Source organism: Urocampus carinirostris, chromosome 3, assembly GCF_059441175.1.
Source record: "Urocampus carinirostris isolate Australia breed hairy pipefish chromosome 3, RoL_Ucar_1.0, whole genome shotgun sequence".
NCBI lineage: Eukaryota > Metazoa > Chordata > Actinopteri > Syngnathiformes > Syngnathidae > Urocampus > Urocampus carinirostris.
The window spans coordinates 17,222,943-17,245,230 of record NC_142351.1 but is presented as its reverse complement, the minus strand read 5'-3'; the positions used below and the strand labels follow the sequence as shown (position 1 = coordinate 17,245,230).

The 22,288-nt window shown below is 41.4% G+C and overlaps 1 protein-coding gene across 1 annotated transcript in view; it reads right to left on the bottom strand.

The window, feature by feature from the left end:
* The window catches only part of LOC148368965 (inactive dipeptidyl peptidase 10), a 58,247-nt gene extending 44,766 nt beyond the window's left edge, over positions 1 to 13,481 (bottom strand). Inside the window, exons 1-5 of the mRNA XM_088330885.1 lie at positions 13,430 to 13,481; positions 10,813 to 10,927; positions 10,638 to 10,733; positions 6,186 to 6,280; positions 931 to 1,002 (exon numbers count right to left, since the gene is read on the bottom strand). Of these exons, the coding sequence (XP_088187011.1) occupies positions 931 to 1,002; positions 6,186 to 6,280; positions 10,638 to 10,733; positions 10,813 to 10,927; positions 13,430 to 13,471 (420 nt within the window). The 5' untranslated portion in view covers positions 13,472 to 13,481. The remainder of the gene's footprint in view (positions 1 to 930; positions 1,003 to 6,185; positions 6,281 to 10,637; positions 10,734 to 10,812; positions 10,928 to 13,429) is intronic.
* Positions 13,482 to 22,288: the final 8,807 nt, after the last annotated feature.

The window sequence follows — 22,288 nt, the reverse complement described above, 5'->3', positions numbered from 1 at the left end:
AATCGGTAAATGGTAAATGTTCTGCATATATATTGCGCTTTTCAAGTCACTGAAGACTTCCCAAAGCACTTTACCATATACTTCACATTTACCCATTCACGCACACGCTCACACACCTATAGCAGTGACAGCCATGCAAGGCGCCAACCTGCTTATCGGGGGCATTAGGGGTCCAATGTCTTACCTAAGGTAAAATGCTTGTTGTAAATAAATGAACTGTGGTAGCAATTATTAGAAAATGAAAGACATACAAGACCACTGATTGTCTCCCTCAATCTGGGGCTCCATGCAAGATCTAATAAACCCTAATTCAACTCGACGACAGAGGAAGCAAATGTCCATTCGTACCCTGAAAATAAGCATATGCCAGTTCCCTTTTTAGTTACCATGCCAAGTCAATGTGACAGGAAACGGATAGTGTGCATCTGTTATGCAGCTCTAAGATTTACAGGGGGCGTAGAGTCGAGTTCCGTTCCTACAGTAGGGACGGAACCCTCTGAGATATTGTGAACACACACATGCTTACACTACACAGCACTACTAAAGTTGTAACAAGAGCGAATACTGTTTTCCCATCCATCCTGGTGGTATTCTAAGCAAAGGTCCACAATCTTCTATGTAAAACTATGTAAAATACAGTACACATTAAGAAAGTCTTGCCATTCCAAATCCGCAAAGAGTATGTGAGAAAAATATAAGATGAAGAAATGCCGTAACCTCAACTGCAGTGAATGACCCGAGAGTCGATTCCCTTCAATATCCATTTAAAAAAACAGGCCACCCTGCCGCAGAGCCGAGTTTTGCATGTTTGTGCAGGCACAGGGTTGAAAAGATTCGTTCCCTGCTCGCAGAAATAATCGTAATTCACAGTTCGAAGTGAAATCGCAATAGCGTTGACTTACATAGAGTCCACTTTTAAGAACAACTCACCGGCTTGATGTTGTAACCCAGAAGCACAAAGCGCCGGTCTGCGGAAACTTGGAATTTTGTGGTGCTGAGGTCCTAAAAAACACACACACGTATTTATGATAAATTCTATATTAGCTATTATTGATTACAATTGTGGTATGTGTCAAGACCAAAACAGAGACAGGACCCACTTGCATTGCGTTTCTCACAAGTTTTTATTGGAAGGAAGACAAAGGGCCACGGGAAGCGAGTCGCTCTGGTACTCAGATAGTGCTCCGAACGCGGAAGTGGATCTTCTGTGGCGAGCGATGGCGTGTGAGGGACGGAAAAAGCGCGTTGATAGCCGGGACAGGAGAGCAAAAACGTAGTCGGGTCGGAAAGCGAGTCGTAAGCCAGAAAAGGAGAGAAGACGTAGTCAGGTACAAAAGGAAGTCGGAAGTCGGGACAGGAGAGTAGACGTGGTCAGGATCAAAAACGGGTCGAAGCCGGGGACAGACGGGAGCAAAAAACAGAACAGGTGGGAGTCAGGGTCGAAAAAGGCTTGCTTAGGTTCACAGAGGTTCGCAGACGGACGGACAAAAGGGGACAGAAAGGACTGGGTTCAAATACTGACAGGAAGCCAATCAGAACCAGCAGTTGGCGCCAAATGAGCGGGCATAGCTGAGTCACATCAGTAATCATGACAGTATGAATGATCCGCTCCATTATTTGTCACTTGATCAGTGAAGCTCTCCAACGCTGTGTCACGGGACCCTTTTGCTTTAAATGGTAACAACATATGTTTTTTATCCATGGAGTGTGAAAGGATTAATGTAAAATCATTATGCATTTGCGACAAACATTGAACATTAAAGGGACTTTACAGTTGAGAACAGTATTTTCCTTGCTTCAGAGAGTATTATCCTCTATGGGGAAATGAACCCCCCGAGCTCGCCAACCCTTGCCCCGAGGAGATGAGCAGAATTGTCCTATTTGTGTGATGCTGGAGTCTGTTTGATGTTCTCTTCTTTTAACAACCGTGTCCCCTTGAAGCGTTAGATATCTCTCTCGCCAACAAATCAGTGATTGAACTGTTTGTAATAGGGAAGAGCTGTTGATGTTCTGGTCAGGTGAGACTGAGAATATCTGGTGATCGCATCTCTTCATAAGCTGAAATTGATGTCTTCTGTTTCTCATTGTGTATTAAATTCAAAGAAAGTTGTAGACCTTACACAGTTTCTATCCAGCCTTTAAAAAAGGATTATGGATCAGAATGTGGGCAGCACGTAGGCGCAGTGGTTAGCACGTGTGCGGCACAGTTCTGGGGTCATGAGATCGAACCTTCCTGTGTGGAGTTTTCTCCCCATGCTTTCGTGGGTTTCTTGCGGGCACTCTGGTTTCCCCCCTCCTTTTTATCCTGACAGTCTTTTATCTTTTTTCTCCTCAAAGTCTTTACTACATTTCTACCCCGGCGTGCTGTCTAATCTGGTTTCCTACAATGTTTCACAACGTTGATATCAATGACAATAAAGACAATTCAATTGAATATGATTCAATACAATTACAGTACTGCGTTTATTGAGCAAGGTGTCGTGTTACAACAGTCCTGAAATAGAAAACAGCTAAACCCGCTCTCCAGACAAAAGCTTATCCTTCAGCACCTTTAATTCACTGTGTGATATTCGATGATTTGATCAAATTTATGAAATAATTCCATAGCTTGTGTCCCAATTATCAACAAATACACCACTTTATATTGTCTCCCTCCCGCAATTACTTAAGATCGTTGAGGCTCATTTTGAGCTTCATTGTTTTTTAAACAATGGTTTCAAAACAAGGAGTAAGCAGGGTTATTTTGTGAAAACGTCCTAAAATTCTGCAAACGAGGATAAACTAATATTTACTTTTGGCGCAGACGGTGCAGGACAAGAGACAGAAGGAAGTGCTAGCTCTCTTTGCATAGCTCCACCCATCCCAAATTGCTCTGGGTCCTCTTCTGGTGTTTTGCCTTATATACAGTTTGTTATGTGGATTTGCATCATATGGTATCTCAACAGTGAACACGGATTATTTAATTAGATTCCATATAACTGATTTTTTGGCGGTATACAGACAAAATGAGTGTGACAGTGGACTAGCGTCCCGACCTGAAGCATGTCAAAGCCTGGATCAACCAGCCGGACGGGATGGGATGCTGCGTCGTTGTTGTTATGGACTTTTTGGACAATTTTACAGTCTCGAGGTCTCGCTGCTGTCATGCCCTTTCTGGACAAATTTCTACATGTTACCGAATTTTTCTTTTTTTGATGTTAACTATGTTTTGTGTACTGTTACCCAATGCTAAATCTATTGCACCCTGGTCATCCTGGAAGGGGGGTTACCGATCGTGAGGCCCCTTACAAGGTTTCTTATTTTCCCCGTGCCGTGGTTTTTAGTTTTTCCTTGCCTGCATGTTGGTTTAAGATCAGGGGCTGGTGTAATTGTAACCTGTGCAGTCCTTAAGGGCTATACAAATAAATGTGGCTTGACTTGACTTAACAATATGCAGTCAAAACAAGTGACATGACTGTGAACTGTAAATAAAATGTGCCCTATATATATTAGACAGCACCAATGGGCTCTGTGTATGCAACTTTAGAACAATATGGAGAAACTTTATATGGGATCAATTTTGTCTCCGAGCCATACGTACACATGTAGAGAGCCATATACAGAGGAACCTCGGTTTTCGAACGCCTCTCAGTTCTAACAAATCGGTGATCGACCAAAAATTTCGAGAAATTCCTGCTTCGCTGTTCGGTCAAAAATTCGGAGTTCGAACGCTGGTAATGCGTGAGTGCGTACGCTAGAGTGCGATGCTGATAGGCGTACGGGTGTAGATCGTGTAGATCGCCCACCGCCCCTCGTGACCAACTGTAATCACGTGCGCACTTGCCTCTTTTTGCTTTCGCTTTTGATATCGGTGAGTGTTTTAGCCCCTAACTATGCCTCCGAAGAAGGTCGGTGCAAGCAGGACAGGTGAAAAAAGAAAAGTTGTTCGTACAACTATTGCCTTTAAGAAAGACATAATAGCAGCGTTCGTGTTAGCGTAATCTTTCGTACGGAAGATTACGATAACGCGAACGTACGATTAGCCTGGGTTAGCTCTATAATTACGTTGAACATTCAGGTAAACATTTAGGGTGTTGGAACTAAGCCCAAAATTCAGGGTGTTGGAACAGAGCCACCTTTCCAATGAAGCGCTAGCCACTTGTGGTGCTAAATGACTTGTAAACGACCTGATTTTTTTATTTTTACACGTTCATGTTAGCGTAATCTTTCGTACGGAAGATTACGATAACGCGAACGTACGATTAGCCTGGGTTAGCTTCATGTTTACGTTAAACATTCATGGTAAGCATTCAGGGTGTTGGAACGGATTAAAACGATTTACATTATTTTTAATGGGAAAAATGATTTTGGTGATTGAACAAATCGGTTCTCGAACGGGGTTCTGGAACGGATTATGGTCGAGAACCGAGGTTCCACTGTATGCCATATGAGCCATAAGTTCCGGACGCCTGAGCTGGAGAGAGCTATATCACCCATATATCATCATTTAACGGTTTCAAAAACATCATCCTATAATGAGTGGCCTACGTGCTCCGTAAGTTGTATTCATTTATTTGGGGGCACCCAATTACACCGCCTGCTGCACACCATATCCCAACACACTTCATCTTCAGCCTGACAACAGCAGCCTGCAGTGACCCACATACTGCGAAAATGCTCGTGTCCCACACAGGCAGTGTTAGGAGCGATGATCCCCTTGCTTTGGGGGAAATCTCTCTAATAACTTGTCGGATAGAAAAAGGTGCTCTATTCTCTTACGCTGCCAAATGATATTATGCTCTGACTGCAGGGGATACATAAGCAATTACACGTATGCGGCGTTAGCGATAATCAAATAACGGGGAAGCTCTGACACTGATAGAACTTTGAAGACGAGTAACCAGGACCAAATTGTGTTTCTCATTGCTAAGCAAACAGGTCTTGGTGAGCAATTGGCCACAGTTCCAACTCACGTATATAGGGTAACATTTGTGGTAACTTGTCTTGATTTCCCCATAGTTTCCCCAAGTCCTATCAAAAATCGTCCTCTGTCCTTTACTAGTACTCCATCCCCTTGGTTCCTTGCCCGTTAGTTTTCTTCCTCGTCACGTGCCAAAAATCCTTGTCTCAGCTCTTTGTTCTCTCAGTGTACCAAAACCCCTGCCTTCCCTTCAGGATCACGAGTGCCGCCTGATGAAGATTTGGACTGCTTCCTTTGCTGCTTCAGTTTACTGGAACAAATAACCCCTTGCCTGACTTTTGGATCAGGATTGTTGCCTCTGGTGTTCTAAATACTGTTTCCTCGCTACCCGATTTTACGTGTACCGAATCCCGTCTGAATAAAAGACCACTGTTGACACTACTAATCTTTGTTTCTGCAATGCACTTCCACACCACCCTTGATGGGTTCTTGACAGTGTGGCTCTTTCACAATTACATCAACTGACCATTCTTTTCTTTCTTAGACTTGTACTTTATATCTTGTAACATGTTAAATAAGAAATAGCTTTGACAGCTTTAAGCTTTTTATTACACACCATTGACTTCTACATTACATAGAGTATAAAAGAAAGCAAACTAATTCATGCTGCATATTGTATCAACATTATATCACGGTTCACGGTTCACGGTTCACGGATCCCTTAACCGCATGGATCGTCAAGGCACCAGTAAGGACGCAACTCTGGACGGCTTTCTACACTGTTGACGCTTCCTGGCCTGTTTTTGGGTTGTGGCGAAGTTGGCACCAGTCCATTCCTGTTAGCATCCCAGTTATTTTTCTGTCTTCCTCTCCTTCTGCTCATGTGCCCAGGAGAATTATCTTGGTCAGTCCTGGTGATCTTGTGACATGTCCATACCATTGAAGTTTCCGTCCGCGCACAGTTGACAAAAGTTCTGTGCCTATTTCTATCCCATACTAGTGTGATGCTTTTTCCAGACAATTGACCAGATCTCTGGGTTCCTGAGTTCAGCAAAACGAAGGTTTGTGATGTTTTGTACCCCAATACTGACTGTACCTTCATGTTGCTCCAGAGCTTCGGACATGATCTTCTCCAGGAAGATGTTGACGGTGTAAACATACAACATTATATACTTAATTTATATTTGAGCCTGTTATGATAAAATTGACTTAACAGACATGAATTAAATCAGCATTCATGTGAGACTCAAACATGTTTTTTCATCTTCCAGTGTGCAGCACTCACCAGTGAGGTGTTGTCCAGCAGAGTGGTCGTAAGGTTGTTGCTAAGGCTGAATGACAGGACATGACCTTCTCTGGTGCGGAGAACCACCTCGTTTTCTGCAATTGTTAAAGATGGTGCATTTTCGGATTAACTTTAATTGTTTTTATGATGTATACACAAATGGTTAAGTCTCTGGAGTACAATGGTTTCAGACTGTAACGCAGGGGTTGGAAACCTATGGCTCCCAAGCCACATACGGGTCATTTTACCGGAACATATGGCTCGGAGAAAAAACTGAACTCGTGCTAATACATATAGGAGAATTTATTCTGGAGCCAATTGTCAAACATGCAAAAACAAGACAATACTAACTGCAAATGGGGTTCAGTCGAGTATATACATAGGACACAATTTTGACCAGTTTACGGTTATTGTGTCAGACCAACAGACCCCGTTTTGGCGGTAATTGGCTAAATAATCCTTTATATGAAAGCTCATTAAACAATTAATGTTCATTGTTGAGACACAATATGATGAAAAGCCACACAACAATTTTTAAATACCCAGAAGCTCTTGCAAAGCACTTAGAGCAGTTTGATTGGAAGTGCTGGAGCTATACACAGGGTACGCGCACTCCTCGTCCTCCTCGCCCAGCACTGGCTGAAAGTAAATACGTTGGTATCCTTGTTTTGAAACTATTATTTAGGACGAAAATGGGGAAAAATACATATTTATACGGGACACAGGCTCTGACATTATTATCATTTTATAGGTTTGATCAAACATCACATAGTGAAATGAAATGTGCTGAATAATTTGCTTTTTGTATGGAGAATGTTGAATTTTGAATTAAAATCTATGGTGTGGCTCTCTCTCAAAAAATAATTTTGGAATATTTTTCCTTTAAAGACTCCTTGGGTCAAACAGGTTCCCAACCCCTGGTATTCCCAACAACACAATCCACTAGACTGGGGTAAAGGATGTGTTGGTAAAGGTGACAAGCAAAACCATAAACACATGAGAGTGATGGCTACGTGTTTTTTGCTTTTCTTTTCGCCGAATATTCAGACACTACTCATACAAGACGATCAATATAATCACATTCATCCATCCATCCATTATCTGCACCGCTTATCCTCAGTAGGGTCGCGGGGGTGCTGGAGCCCATCCCAGCTATCTTCGGGCAGTGGGCAGGGGACACCCTCAACTGGTTGCCAGCTGGTCGCAGGGCACACAGGGACTGATAATTCGCTCGCTCAGTCACACCTAGGGACAATTTGGACCAGCCAATTAACCTAACATGGAGGAGACCCACGCAAGCACGGGGAGAACATGCAAACTCCACATAAGAGGTTCGATCTCATGACCTCAGAACTGTGCCGCACACGCGCTAACCACTGCACAGCCGTGTTGTCCAACTAATTTGTTGTCTATGTAAAATATCATTTTAACAGTACTAAATTCTTAACACAAATATAATGCAAAGCATGTTAAAACAATATTTTACCAAGACAACTTAAAACCTTATTAATCGAAAAGAAACAAAAGAAAATTACTTATTTAATTCTCGTGTTTTTAACAGTGTAATGTAAACAAAAAAAATCCTCTGAGAAATTCAATTTTTTTTGAATAGCATGAGGGGAACCATGAAGCATTCGTGCTTAGGGCACCCAAATGGCTAGCAACGGCTCTGACTGAGAGAATAAAGAAAAGAACATTTTTTCTCAGTCGACATTTGCATTACGGGGAGAACATGCAAACTCCACATAGGAGGTTCGATCTCATGACCTCAGAACCGTGCCGCGCACGCGCTAACCACTGCTCCGCCGTACTGCCCAATATAATCACAATGGTAAACAAAAAATGATTTTGCAGTATATTTTCAAAAGTATATTTGATAAAAGTAAGTCTGAGATAATATATTACCCAAGACATTACTTTAAAGGTCCAAAACCTTTATTTTTGCATGCATCCCATGAAGCCCATTCCTCTGTCCGGCACGGGACAGGCAGAGGGCATAAAATGAGTAACGATCCTTGCTACCTCTGCAATTCTGACTTGGATACCATTCAAAATCAATAAGTTCCCTGTATGGAAGTGACAAGAGAATTTAAAGTATGAAGACGCCAGGCCAAAAAATGAGACGAGTAAACTCACTTCAGCATATTAGTTTGCCTTCCTGAAGCGAGCTTCAGTTAAAAATATGACCTGCATTGGCTTTTCTTTACTGGGAGGTCTTCTTTTGTTGACTTCACTGGTGACTTGGCGCTTAATTTCATGATAGTGATGCCACTGCGGCATCATACTGCAGTGCCTGGGTGACAAACATAGTCTCGCGGGGCCAGATCAGGCCTGTCAACTGATTTAATCCGAATCATGAGACAATGTCGAGAGTAGCACAAGAGAAAAGTGAGCCGCATCATGTCAAACAATAACCTGCAGTTTTAAATATGTCGACCGGATGTCACCAAAGCCAGGTGCCACTCCTAAAGCAATCCACCCACTATAGCTTTTTGTGATGACTACCATTTAATAAGAAGAGAGAGATTGAGAAAACACGCATGCCGATGTTATTTTATCGAAAGTAAAAGTCACGGACACTCTGTTTAAGCCAATATGATTGCACTCAAGTGTGGCGCTTGGATGTTTCTCTTAACCGCAACATTTGCTACAAGTGTACCCCTTCTTTAGCCAGTGATTGAAATGATCGGTTAGCACCTAGAATAAAAATTAAAAATTAAAAAATAGCACCTGGGTGTCTTTGCAGCATTTAAAAAAGCTTTAGTTCCTTTCTATATTGATAAGAAATAAAATGAAATGATCTGCATTTATATAGTGCTTTTCAAGTCAAGACTTCCCAAAGTGCTTTACAGTGTGCTTTACATTTCCCGATAGCGGCCGTGCAGCCATATAAGGCGCTAACCTGCTTATTGGGGATTTAGGGGTTCAGTGTCTTACCCAAGGACACTTCGACATGTAACACGGAGGAGCCGGAAATCGAACCTGCGATCTCTCTCCCTCCTGGGCCACTGCATCAAAATTCCCAAATTCGGGAAAACATTTTTTTCAAAAGAAGGGTGAAATACTTTAAAATCTTTATTTTAATAATTTAAATCATTTGCACTTAAATGGATAGCGTGTCGTATTTAGCATACCTGTCAACCTCCACGCCTCCATGCCCGTACAAACTGTCGTATTTTTCCGTACAAAATACAAAATAATCGTACACCATATTTTTTTTCTTTCGGAATGATGCATGATGGGAAATCCCCAGGTGGCAGACGCATGCGCACGGTAGCATCACACCGCTCGCTTCGTTTGCGACAAAAAAAAAACGATAACAAGATAGAGGCTTCCACGGCGAACTCCTTTGACTTGATTGATTTTCCGTTTCATGATAGTCGGTGTATACCGGATGGTACCCATCATTGACAAATTTGCGTTTTTCCGTACAGATTTCCTTGTACGTCGTACTCGTCTTAAAATGCATAAAAAACGTACTTTGTACGGCAAAACCGTACAGGTTGACAGGTATGTATTTAGTGCCTCTTATTGATACTCAAAAACTTTCATTCAGTAAAAAAACATTGATATGAGTACTAGGCAAAACCACCTGAACTATCACACGAATGCTAATTTTCAAAATAAATTATAGATTGAGAAAATTGTATTTCTTTTACACAGAGGAATACCTACCTAAGGTCGCCGCCATGTTTGTCTGTTAACTTTCTGCTACGCTGTTCTCAGTGGCACTGTTTTTTGTTCGCATTAGACAGTGCCATACAATGTTCAAATATTACACACAGGGGCTTTAAAGGTGCCGTCCGGAATTCGAAAATGTACTTGCTGATATCTTCTGGCTTGAATCATCATTACAACCTCTGTCAAGCTGCTACTGTGGCGCGTGCAAGTACGTGTATTTCTCAGACGCACCTGAGTTAACTCTTTTTTTTCATCTTTTTCGGGGGGTTTGGGTTAGCTTTTGAACTGTTTTTGAAACAGTCCTTTTCTTCCTTTCACCATTTTCATGCTACACTAAGAAAAAAAACTGCAAGCACCAGCGCACCAGCATTAGATCACTTTGCTTCTAAATGTGTGAGTCCAGAACAGATTAGATAAAAGTAAGATAAAAGTAGATAGGCACAGTGAAAAATATATATAAAGGCTCTTTGAACTAAGTTGGGCATTATTAACAAATACTTAATAGAGAAAATATTCCACTTTCAGCTTTTAAAGGACACCTCGAAAGACGTATACCACCTTTAAATTCTGTGCTATTTTCGAACTTTCTAGTTTGCATGAGTTTCCCAGAGATAAATAAACTGTCGTGGAAATGAATTTAATTGGGTTTTTTTGGTTGTTGCTTTTAATGCGATTAATTTTCCAATTTTCTATCACGTTTTCCCTAAGCTAAAACGAGTTTGACACTCCTGCGCTGTAGCATATAAATGCAACGCAAAGTCTGATCCTTACCTGTCAACCAGGCCACACAGGGGTCGTGAACTTTGAAGTCTTCACTTTCCAGGTTGTCCATGGTGAAAAGGGATCGGCGTAACAAGTGGGATTCATCTGAAAAAGAAGTATCTTTAAAGGTTTTGGTGTTTTTTTTGTTTTGTTTTTTTAACAAGTTTTATTGTTGACTTCCTACCAGGAGTGAGGAGGACGACAGAGAGAATGACCAAGGACATGACAGCCAGGATCACCATCATGGCGATCCCGATGCCCTTCCAGTTACGCGGTGGCCCGTCAGAACTTCCCAGCTCCTATTCAAAAAAAGGAAAGAGTGTATGGATTCATTTTCATATTTAAGCTTTGATTTTTTTCTCAGTAGATGTTTATGCCTATGATACTTCCCCTTGTTTTATAAAAGACTGTAAATTGATGCTGTCTTTTTGTCAATCACTGCACGCCTCACTTAGTCTAACTGACAGACGGGTAAAGTGGTGCTAGTAAAACACAATGTGATGTCGGTGGAGTGCTTGGAATTTAGATTAAGCTGGATTTATTAAGTAGCATCCCCCAGGATATTGCTTTGGAATGCTGAGTGATGCTGTTGCATTGAAAGTACAAACACTAGTTAGAAAAAGAAGAACATCACAGCAATCTCAACGCCTGACTGGACTTTATTGATAGTTCTCTCAATGGTATGTCATTGTTTTTTTCTCTTTTGTTGAAAATATTAAAATAATCAAAGGCTTCTTCCAAGCATTCATCTCACTAGATATGTTTTAAAATGTCATCTGACAGAGTGGAAGATAATCCCTTTGAATGTTTTGCATACAAATAGCTGCATCTCTTGAATGGCTACCCGCCTAACACGGGTAAAATGAAACCACTAATTAAATATTTTATATTCCGCTTCTTTCTGAAACTGTGTGTGTGTGTGTGAACAAGCCATTTGCTCTTCTGCTCCAATACTGTTAGACAGCACAATTACTGTACCCCAGGCATGTCAAACTCATTTTAGCTTGGTGGCCGGAATATAGACTTTATGTCCTGAGGTAGGCCAGATCAGTAAAAAAGTGTCAACACCAAATATTTAACTTTGTTTTTCCAGTAATACATTATGTCACAGAAGTGAGTAGACCCCTCACATTTCTGCAGAGATTTTCTTATAATGTTTGATAGAACATCACTGAAGAAACATCACTTTGAGACAATGAAAAGAGGTCTGTCATCAAAGGCCATGGCTTACTGTAAATATATCCTCTGGTGTGATGAGACAAAGATTATTTTATCTGGCTCAGATGGCGTGAAGCATGTGTGGCAGCAACAGGGTGAGTAGAACAAATATGTTGGGTGTCATGCCTAAAGTCAAGCATGGTGTTGGGGATGTCATGGTTTGGGGCCGCTTGACTGCAACCGGAGTTGGGAGTTGTATTTTATTGAGGAAAACATGAACTATGTAATGATCTCCTCCCTCCGGGAACTGGGTTGCAGGGCAATGTTTTAGCCTGACAATGACCCAAAACACACTTCTAAGATGACCAAGGCTTTTCTAAAGGACCGAAGGGTAAAGGGGATGGACTGGCCAAGCATGTCTCCAGATAAAAATCCAATAAAACATATTTTGGGCATCCTTAAGCGGAAGGTGGAGAAGCACAAGATATTGAATATCCCCCAGCTCAGTCATGTTGTCATGGAGGAGAAGAAGAGCATTCCAGTGTGCGGGTCTGGTGGTAAAGTGGTTCTGCAAAAGTCTGGTGTTTGGCCACAACAAAAAGAGAAATAAACCTAAAGTTAAAGATATGTTTCCACTATTTTGTGAAATTGTTTAGGGTTGCCTCTGATCCTGTTTGTCCTAGTTTTGAGGGACCAACAGGTCAAAGATGTGGTGGCCTGGGAAGAAACATTTTTTAATAATGTTAATTGCTCTGCTTGTCACGTACCAGGACAGGAAACAGGGATGGAGAACCCAATCACGTAACGTACTCACAGTTTATTAAGGAGAGCAGGAATGCGCGCACATTCGATCCGGGGATCGATGGTCGCGGAAGTGGATTGAAATCCCAAAAAAAGAGTTGTCAAAATCAAACAGATCAGGCCAAAAATAGAACAGGATCAAACACAGGCAAATTCACAGAACTAGGCATTTTACACGGAGTTTAACAGGACTCTTGCAGACGCTCTGACCACTAACAGCTCCAAGGACCGCGTTTAAGTACTCCCAGTGAGCAATCTGTCAACGCGTTTCAGCCGGTGTCCATGGGCGGGGCCAATTGGGCGCCGTGGCAACCGTGACACTGCTGTCCTATTGCAAGCCGCGATGCTGTATGCCAGAATGCTTTCCACTGTGGCTTTGTAGAAAGATGCCAGCAACTTCTGTTCTGAAGTTTTATGCAAAGAGACTGCTTCTCGGAATAAAAGACAACTGACAACCCAACTGTGTTGTCTTTGAACACAATGCAGATAATACACGAACACAGGCTTCACATGCCATTGGTTAGATGTAAAAGTAAATACTCGACAAGAAGTAATACATTTTATTTTTTAAGTATAAAATATTCTTAATATTGAAGACAAATGCTAGCCTGTGTTGACGAATTAATAATGAAAACACATTTTCCTTTGTTTTTCTGATGTCTAAAATCAGATGAAAATACTTTTGGAATATTACTAGCAGTGACGTGTAGTGAGGTTCTTGTCCGGTGAGGCACAGCCAGATTTGCAAATAAATGAACCTACATGTTAATCATTATGATAATTGGCAGAACAAGAATGCATTATATAAACTGTAGCATAGAGATAGCGTGTTATTGTCTTACTTTAACTAACAAGTGAAGTCTATGTGTTGCTCCTTTTGTCATGATTTGCCCATTGCCCTCATCGCCCACTCGTTTGGCTCCAGCTGCTGCTCATCTCCTCATTAGTTCCCCTCCTATTTAAACTCAGTACTCTTATTTACTCCTGGTCAGTCCGTCAGCAAACCTCCGCACTTGCAAGGCAAGCATTTTTTGACTCTGGCTCCCGTTTTGTTTCCAATCTGTCCTGTATCCTGTTTCCTGTATGGATCCCCGATTCCAAGCTCCGTTCTCCTGTTCCGGCTACCCGTATCCTGATTCTGTTTCCTGTATCAATCCCCGATCCAAGCTCTGTTCTCCTGTCCTGGCTACCCGTATCCAGATTTGGTTTCCTATATTGATCCCTGATCCAAGCTCCGTTCTCCTGTCCCAGCTACCCGTATCCTGATTCTGTTTCCTCTATCAATCCCTTAATAAAACATTGTGTGAAACGTTACACATTTGGGTCCTCTGCTAGTACCAGTCGTGACACCTTTTGAATAAAAGCACCAATCAAAAGGAAGCAGTCTGTTATTCAAAAAGGGTCCAAGCAACGGAAAAAAAAAGCTTGCTAATACTATCACTAATTTTACTGTTTAGGGCCAAGGGGTGTGGTAAATTAGAAACCTTGCAGATGCTCAGCACAGTGATACTTTACAGTGTCAAAGTTATTTTAACTCGGGGGCCACACGATAGAACAAACATTCTGTCGGGGGCCGGACTAGGAGATTAAAGAGAAAGAAAAAAAATAAAGAAATAAGAGAAAAAGGGAGGGAAAAGGAGAGAGGGCGGGACAAAGAAAAAGAGAGAGAGGGAGAGAGCGTGATAAACAAAAGATAAAAAGTCGTGAGAGAGGGGGGAAAAGAAAGGGAGAGGAAGAAAGAAATCCAAAGAGAAATAGAAAGACAGAAGGAAAGAAACAGAAAAGAAAGTGCAAAGGGTATGAAGAGAGAAAGAGAAAAGAGAGAAAAGGAAAAAAGGAAGTTAGAGCAAAAGAAGTTAACAGACACTGAGAGAGAAAGAGCAACAAAAGAAGAGACAAAGAGAGACACAGAGAGTGAAAGAGACAGACAGAGTGGGAGGAAAGGGGTGGAAAAGAAAGAGAGAGAGAGAGAGAGAGAGAGAGAGAGAGAGAGAGAGAGAGAGAGAGAGAGAGAGAGAGAGAGAGAGAGAGAGAGAAATAAATACAAATAGAGTGCCTTTTTTGAGAGGCACCTGGCTTTGGCAACATCAAGTTGACATATTTCAACCTGCAGCTTGTTTTTCTCTTGAACTTCTCTGAGTGTTGTCTCGCGGGCCGGATTCAATTCCTTAGCGGGCCTGATCTGGCCCGCGGGCCGCCAGTTTGACACCTGTGCTTTACATACTGATTGCATTAATAATTTTTGGAGTATAATGGAAAAATTCAGTGAGGTTGAAAAAGAAAATCCCAAGATTGTGGAGTTGAATGAGAAAGAATTTAACTGAATAAATGTAACAATTTAGTGGATTTCTGCTTTTATAATTCCATGACTACAGTTGAGGCACATTCTCACCTGCCTCCCCTGATTGCACGTCACTGCTTACTACATAGTAAATCCCTCAAATAAAACTACGTGTTTAAAAATGAGATGCCGTCTCTTGCAGCAAATGGCAATAAAACCAAAATAAGCACATCGCACATTTCTACAGGATTGCAGGCATCACATTTAAGGAACTTGCTGAACATCAATCACAATTAAACACAATGGAGTGCCATAGGCAGAAGCTGTTGCATTTTATCACAATGAGTGGCTCACACTGCCGACAGGACCGCCAGGATTCAATCATCTGGCAGCCGTTAAACTCAGCATTAATTACAACTCGCCCACCCTCGCTGCTCAGGTCCAGCAAAGTGGGCAGGCAGACCAGGAGCAAAGAACGGAAGACGCTGCAGGAGCCCCCTCCAGCCCCCTTGCTCGCTGGTTAGGACCAGCTCAGTTTCCGAATCACTGATAATGACCACGAGAGCATAAATAGTGCTAAGTAGTGTCCTTTCACAAGTGTAACACTTCATTAACATACAATTAGACAAAGACACATACTGTGCACTATTTCATAACGCTTATTCAGCACCGGATGCATAACTGGTACTTTAATGGAGTCTGGAAAACTGCAGTAATGTAGCTTGACTACTGGCAGGGGTCTTAGACATTCAGATACGGCTAGATTTGTGTCATGGTTTAGTTTACTTGTGATGCCGCGGTAACTCCAGGATTATGATCAACGGAGGGGCTTCAAAGTACAGAATCTCAGCTAAGTAGTTCCTTAAGCGCAAGAATAATCATTGTTTTGATTCATTATGTTTACTTGTTGCCCTGCGACAGGCTGGCAACCAGTTCAGGGCGTCCCCTGCCCACTGCTGGGATGGGCTCCAGCACCACCGTGACCCTACTGAGGATAAGCGGTGCAGATAATGGGAGATGAGGGTAGACCTAGGAAGAAATTACACTTTCCCCAGGTAGTCCAAACTTCCTTGAGGCCAGACATCGTGATTTGGTTTTCATGAACCAGAACGGACTCTCGGATCCAATAGCGTTTGTTTCAAAGGAGTTTTTATTGGAAAGATTGGAGCTGGCTTGTGACGCCGGCGCTTGTTGGTCATCAACCTCTTTGGCCGGAATGGCAGCTCCGTGACGGGTAAGTGGAAGGTACAGCTTCGCGGGTAAGTCAATGGCCAGGGGGGGAGAGCAGGTCGAAAAACGTGGGACAGAAACAGGTCAAAAACGGAAGGCAGGCATGAATCAGGCAAGAGGAGTCGTAGATGCTTTGTAGTCTGGAGAAACACACAGGGATACAAAGAGTACAATCCGACGTTCATCTCTGGACGCAGACCGCTTAAGAGGAGAACGTCAGCCAATCAGGAAGTGCGCTCCAGCGCGCCAAACGATTGGCCCTAGTGACTTCACTTAGGCAATCACGACATTGGTCAGAGTAGGCTCAAAAAAATCATCCTTAATTGAGCTAACTGTACCGTGGGAAGAAGGATGCAGTGATGCCCATGAAAGGAAAAATGCCAAATATCAAGAACTGGTCCAACAGTGCAGGGACAAGGGGTGGCAGACCTGGCTATTCCCAGTGGAAGTCGGTGCAGGGGCTTCCCAGGACAGTCTGTATGGGACACATTAACAGCTCTAGGAATAAGTGAAAGGGAGGGGAAGGCAGCTGCCAAAAGGGTGGGGGAAGCCACGGAGAGAGCCTCTTTCTGGCTTTGGATTAGGAAACAGGAGTTTAGCTAGGGACCAAAAGAAGATGGGCAGTGACTGGCCATCACTGCCGGCCCACCAACTCAAGGGTGTTGTGGTTAAGGGTCGAAACGCCCAGTGACGGTTGGACACCACCTGACGACATCTTCTCCTGGTTGAAGGCTACAGTCACTGTTTGAGTGACTGCAAAAGTTGCACTGATTAGAGGTGTATTTAATAGTATATATATGTATATACAGTGTTCATTTTACCCCTGAAAAATGATGGGTCCAGGGGACTCGCATGCTCAAAAATCTATGGGTCCCAAGAGAGATCTATGGGTCCCCAAAATGTAGTGTTATCGACGTTGAAATTGTAAATCGGTGACAAATATATAATGAAAATCTATATATTCATTAAGTTTTTATCATCAAATTATTAATTTATTTTCTGCATCAAATTATTATTGGTAATATACCGATTAAAGGGATAACCACAAACCTGTCTTTTTTTCATTTTCTCCTTTTATACTTACTTTTTTCTTAACTTCTTTATACAACATCATAATTCGTAATATAATGCATCAAAGCAAGTGAGCCGTTTGAGTTGAGCTGAAATGAGTTGAGCCGAAAAAAAAATATGTATATATATATATATATATATATATATATATATATATATATATATATATATATATATATATATATATATATATATATATATATATATATATATATATTATTATTATTATTATTATTATTTTGAATTATTATTTTTTAAAACATTAATAGCAGTGGTAAACATATTCTGACCCTAGGATGATATTTGGTCATGTTAAAATTCATTCTCTCATTCATTATCTGCACCGCTTATCCTGAGTAGGGTCGCGGGGTCATGTTAAAATGTTCCAGAAAAATAAATTGTAACACTTTAGCAGTGTTTTGATTGGAGAGACAAAAAATGGCAACAAACATTTCAAAACATACCAGAAATCATGCAAAGCGGCTGATGGATCAATCGATTGCATTTACCGTACATCTAAAACATAAATAAGGGTTGACCGCGTTGGGGGTATTACGGATTCAATTACATTTATTTCATCAAAAATACCGTCTTGTTGAATTCCAAAGTACCTATCTGAAATTCCTACATTCATTTTGAATTAATGACATCTTTGGATGTCTTTTTGAGCGTATCCTTTGCATATATATCTCTTCCCACATTGCACCACCAGACCACTTAAGTTTATTGAGGGCAATACGTTCCCCGTAAATGTAATTGGAATGAATTTTGACTTGTCATGCGTTTTACTGCAGACTATTTCGATGTGTATCTCGCCTTGTACGCTGTTGTGGCTTCCAGCTCGAGTGTGACTCTAATGATAATTAGTATATAGTAGATCATTAATAGCAGAAAACGGAGGGCTGGGTGGGGAAATATCTTTCCGACTATCCTAGCTGAGGACAATTTGCAAGGGATGTATTGCCCCTGCCCCACCCACAAGAAAAAAACCCACTCTGCATACCCTGTAATGCTAGCTTATAAACAGAATTGCACAGGCGTGCTTACAAAATGACTACAAAAATGTAATGCACAAAGTCAGGGGAAAGGGTTTAGCAGATTCAGAAAAGGCACGCACACACTTAAGTTTTACAAAAGAAGTCGTGTGGCGTGGAGCCACATTTCATAAATGAGACTCTAGAGCGGGGGTCTCCAAGTTTCTTGAGCGTCGAGCTACTTTTTGTTACTAATTAGTGCAAAGGGCACTCGCTTCCGTTTGCATTTCTAAAATAATAACTTATCTTGTACTACTTATTATGTTGTTACTATGTTATTACCCGGTTAATGTTTGCAGGTAGAAAGAAGAGAGAAAAAAGACAAAGAAAGAAATAGAGGAAAAAAGAGAGGATGAGAGAGAGAAAAGAGAGAGGGAAAGAGAGAGGGGATGTAAGAAAAAGGGAGTTATAGAGAGAAAGAGAAGCAGAGATAGAAAAGAGAAAGCAAGAAATATAGAAAAGAAAGAGATAAAGAGAGAAAAAAAGAAAGAAAGACAAGAACAAAAAAGAAAGAAAGAGAGAGAGAGAGAGGGAGAGAGAGATAATAAAGACAAAAGGGACAAAAGAAAGATGAAGACAACGAGAGAGAAAAGAAAGAGAAAGACAAAGAGTAAAAGAAAGAAAAAGAAAGAGAGTGAAATATAGAGAGAAAGAGAAAGAGAGAGAGAAAGAAATTGAAAGAAATAGCAAAAAAAGAGAAAAAGAATGAGAAACAGAGAAAAGGAGAGATAGAAAGAGAGGGAGAGAGGGAGAGAAAGAAAAGAAGAGAGATAAGTAAGATATAGGCTTCATTTGACTTAGTCAACCAAAAATAAAATACCGGTAATTTCACTAGAATATCACAATGACCCAGCACTGATGATTTACAGTAATCCCTCGGTTATCGCGGATAATGGGGACCAAAACCACCCGCGCAAAGTGAAAATCCGCGACGTAGCGACGCCCCTTCAAAAATGCTTAAAAAAATACAAAAAATATATATATTTTTTAAAATTATTTTATTTTATTATTATTATTTTTTAGACCTGCGAAGCTCTGAACCCGCAAACGTGGAACCACGAAGTAGTGACGCCCCTTCAATTTTTTTTTTTTTTTTTTTTTTAAGCATTTTATTTATTTATTTATTTATTTTTTAGACCAGCAAAGCTCTGAACCCGCAAACGTGGAACCACGAAGTAGTGACGCCCCTTCAATTTTTTTTTTTTTTTTTTTTTTTTTTTTAAGCATTTTATTTATTTATTTATTTATTTTTTAGACCAGCAAAGCTCTGAACCCGCGAACGTGGAGCCGCGAAGTAGCGAGGTCCCACTGTATTTTCAAAACCAGTCCGCCAGCACAAGGTTGGGGACCCCTTCTCCAGAGACCCCTTTATCTCCATCTTCTGTCTCTTTGAGGCCTCGTATTTCTCCGAAATAGACCACCGAATGAGAACCAATGAAATCAGTTGGAAGATACTGGTTTTGCATTTGCATATTTAAAAAAACAAAAAGGAACCTATCCACATCAGTCGAGGACGTCTTCTAAGTTATTTAAGAGGATCTTCTGTGGCAGATATGTGGCCGTAGGTCTTTCCTACTTCGTCCTGACTTTAATGATTCACTCTAATTGCACACAAGGGAGCGCGTTAGATTAGCAAGATGCCTACGTACGTATCACCTTGTCAATATTTCCCTCTGAGCACAGTTCCTCGCCGGAGCCGGCTGTAACTTGGTATTATTTAGAGGAATGGACGCTTGCTTAATGAAATGGGCAGCGGTCTCATATTGATTTCCATCTCAGCAATCCTTTTATCGTGTCGAGAAGAACATTTTTGAACGGCATCTCGCTGTTCACCGTAGGTCTTGTCTTACCTCGTAGAGCATAGTTGTCAAATTCACAGCCCGCGGGCCACATCCAGCCCGACGTACAATTATATTCGGCCCACAAAATCATTTTATATAAAGTTGCTATATTGGACGGACTCCATGAAAGGCGTATAGCTCCCAAACTACAGATCCCACAATCCAGCTCTTCTGCTGCCGCCACCAGACTTCCCAAAAATGTTCCCGCACCAATCGAGTCAGCTACTTTAAAAACTATCCACTGACAAACAACACGTCGGACAGTCGAAAAGCAAGACTGAGAATAACGCCCGGGGACGGACTTCTGTCTAGCACGATGTCGCGGAAGGCTAAACGGAAAAAAGCAGGGTGCGATTTCTGTTGCTGTGGATTACCTGAATGCCAAACCCTCACAATAGCCGAGCAAAAAGTGGAAAACGGAGCTTTTAAAAACTGAGGAGGGGCTGAATATTTGTTTACTGACATTGCGGGTAAACCCGTGTGTCTTCTTTGTGGAGCTAATGTGGCCGTGATTAAGGAATTTAATGTAAAACAGCACTACAATACAAACAAATCAGAGTCCAGTCAAGTCATAGTTATTTGTATAGCCCTTAATCACAAGGAGTCTTAAAGGGCTGCACAGACCACAGATTATTGCAAACCACAGACTATTATTACTATTATTATTATAATTACGAGTACAGTGGAACCTTGGTTTTCGAACGCCTCTCAGTTCGAACAAATTGGAGTTCGACCAAAAATTTCGAGAAATTCTTGCTTCGCTGTTCGGTCAAAAATTCGGAGTTCGAACGCCGGTAATGCGTGAGTGCTTACGCTAGGGTGCGATGATCAGCGGCGTACGGGTGTAGATCGTGTAGATCGCCTCCACCCCTTGTGACCAACTGTTACCACGTGCGCACTTGCCTCTTTTTGCTTTCGCTTTTAATATCGGTGAACGGAGTGTTTTAGCCCCTAACTATGCCTCTGAAGAAGGTCGGTACAAGAAGGACATGTGAAAAAAGAAAAGTTGTTCGTACAACTATTGCCCTTAAGAAAGACATAATAGCTAATTATGAAAGAGGTGTGCGAGTTTTCGATCTTGCTAGGGAATACAGCATGCGCCTTCTGCTGACCACCACAAAGGTAAGAAATCCTATTCATAATTCTTTCCTTTATCTTTTTTTTTTTACACGTTCGTGTTAGCGTACTCTTCCGTACGGAAGATTACGATAAGGCGAACGTACGATTAGCCTGGGTTAGCTTTATGATTACGTTGAACATTCAGGTAAACATTCAGGGTGTTGGAACTGAGCCAAAAATTCAGGGTGTTAGATAGATAGATAGATAGATAGATAGATAGATAGATAGATAGATAGATAGATAGATAGATAGATAGATAGATAGATAGATAGATAGATAGATAGATAGATAGATAGATAGATAGATAGATAGATAGATAGATAGATAGATAGATAGATAGATAGATAGATAGATAGATGGATGGATGGAGCCTTTGTTTATTGTGATTGTCATTACTTCACCTGCTCCCAATTCGAGTCTGAGTTTCATTCTTTTAACATTTATTTCTAAAACTACATTTTTGCAGTCGATTCAAACAACCAAATAATAATCCTTAGAAAGTTTATTTTGTAAACATAACAAGTTTATGGTTTGGTAGACACTCAAGGTAAGGAAATAAAACATCAATGAATTTTGAAATAGCAAGGAGAACAGGAGAAGAAAGTGAAAATAATCCAAAAACCATGGTCCAAAGACCTCCACTCAGCCCTTTGTTTTTGTTAAATCTCCGAGGTTACAAAAAGCAGATCCGACCAAAAAGGGTGTGGAAATAAAAGAGCAGCAACATTATTGGCTGATAATGATAGGAACGGTGCATAGTAGTCAAAATTATAAAATACTTGTGACTCCAAGAGCCAAGAAGAAATGTGAAGGCTCAAGAGTGTTCTCCATCTGGGTCTAGGTCCTGTGGAATGCTCCGCCTCCGGAGATAAGATCTGCAACCTCAATGGAAGTTTTTAAATCTAGATTTTAGGCGCACTTCTACTCAATAACTTATGATTTATGCACACCTCATACTTTTCTTTCCCTGTATTTTTCCGACTGCCTGGGTGGTGGTGAAATGAGGGAGAAGGACGTATCGAGATAATCAGCGGACCGCCGCCTGGACCTGAAGCATGTCAACGTCTGCATCGACCAGCCGGCGAAAACGGGAAGCTGCTGCCTTGCTGTCATGGCCTTTTTGGC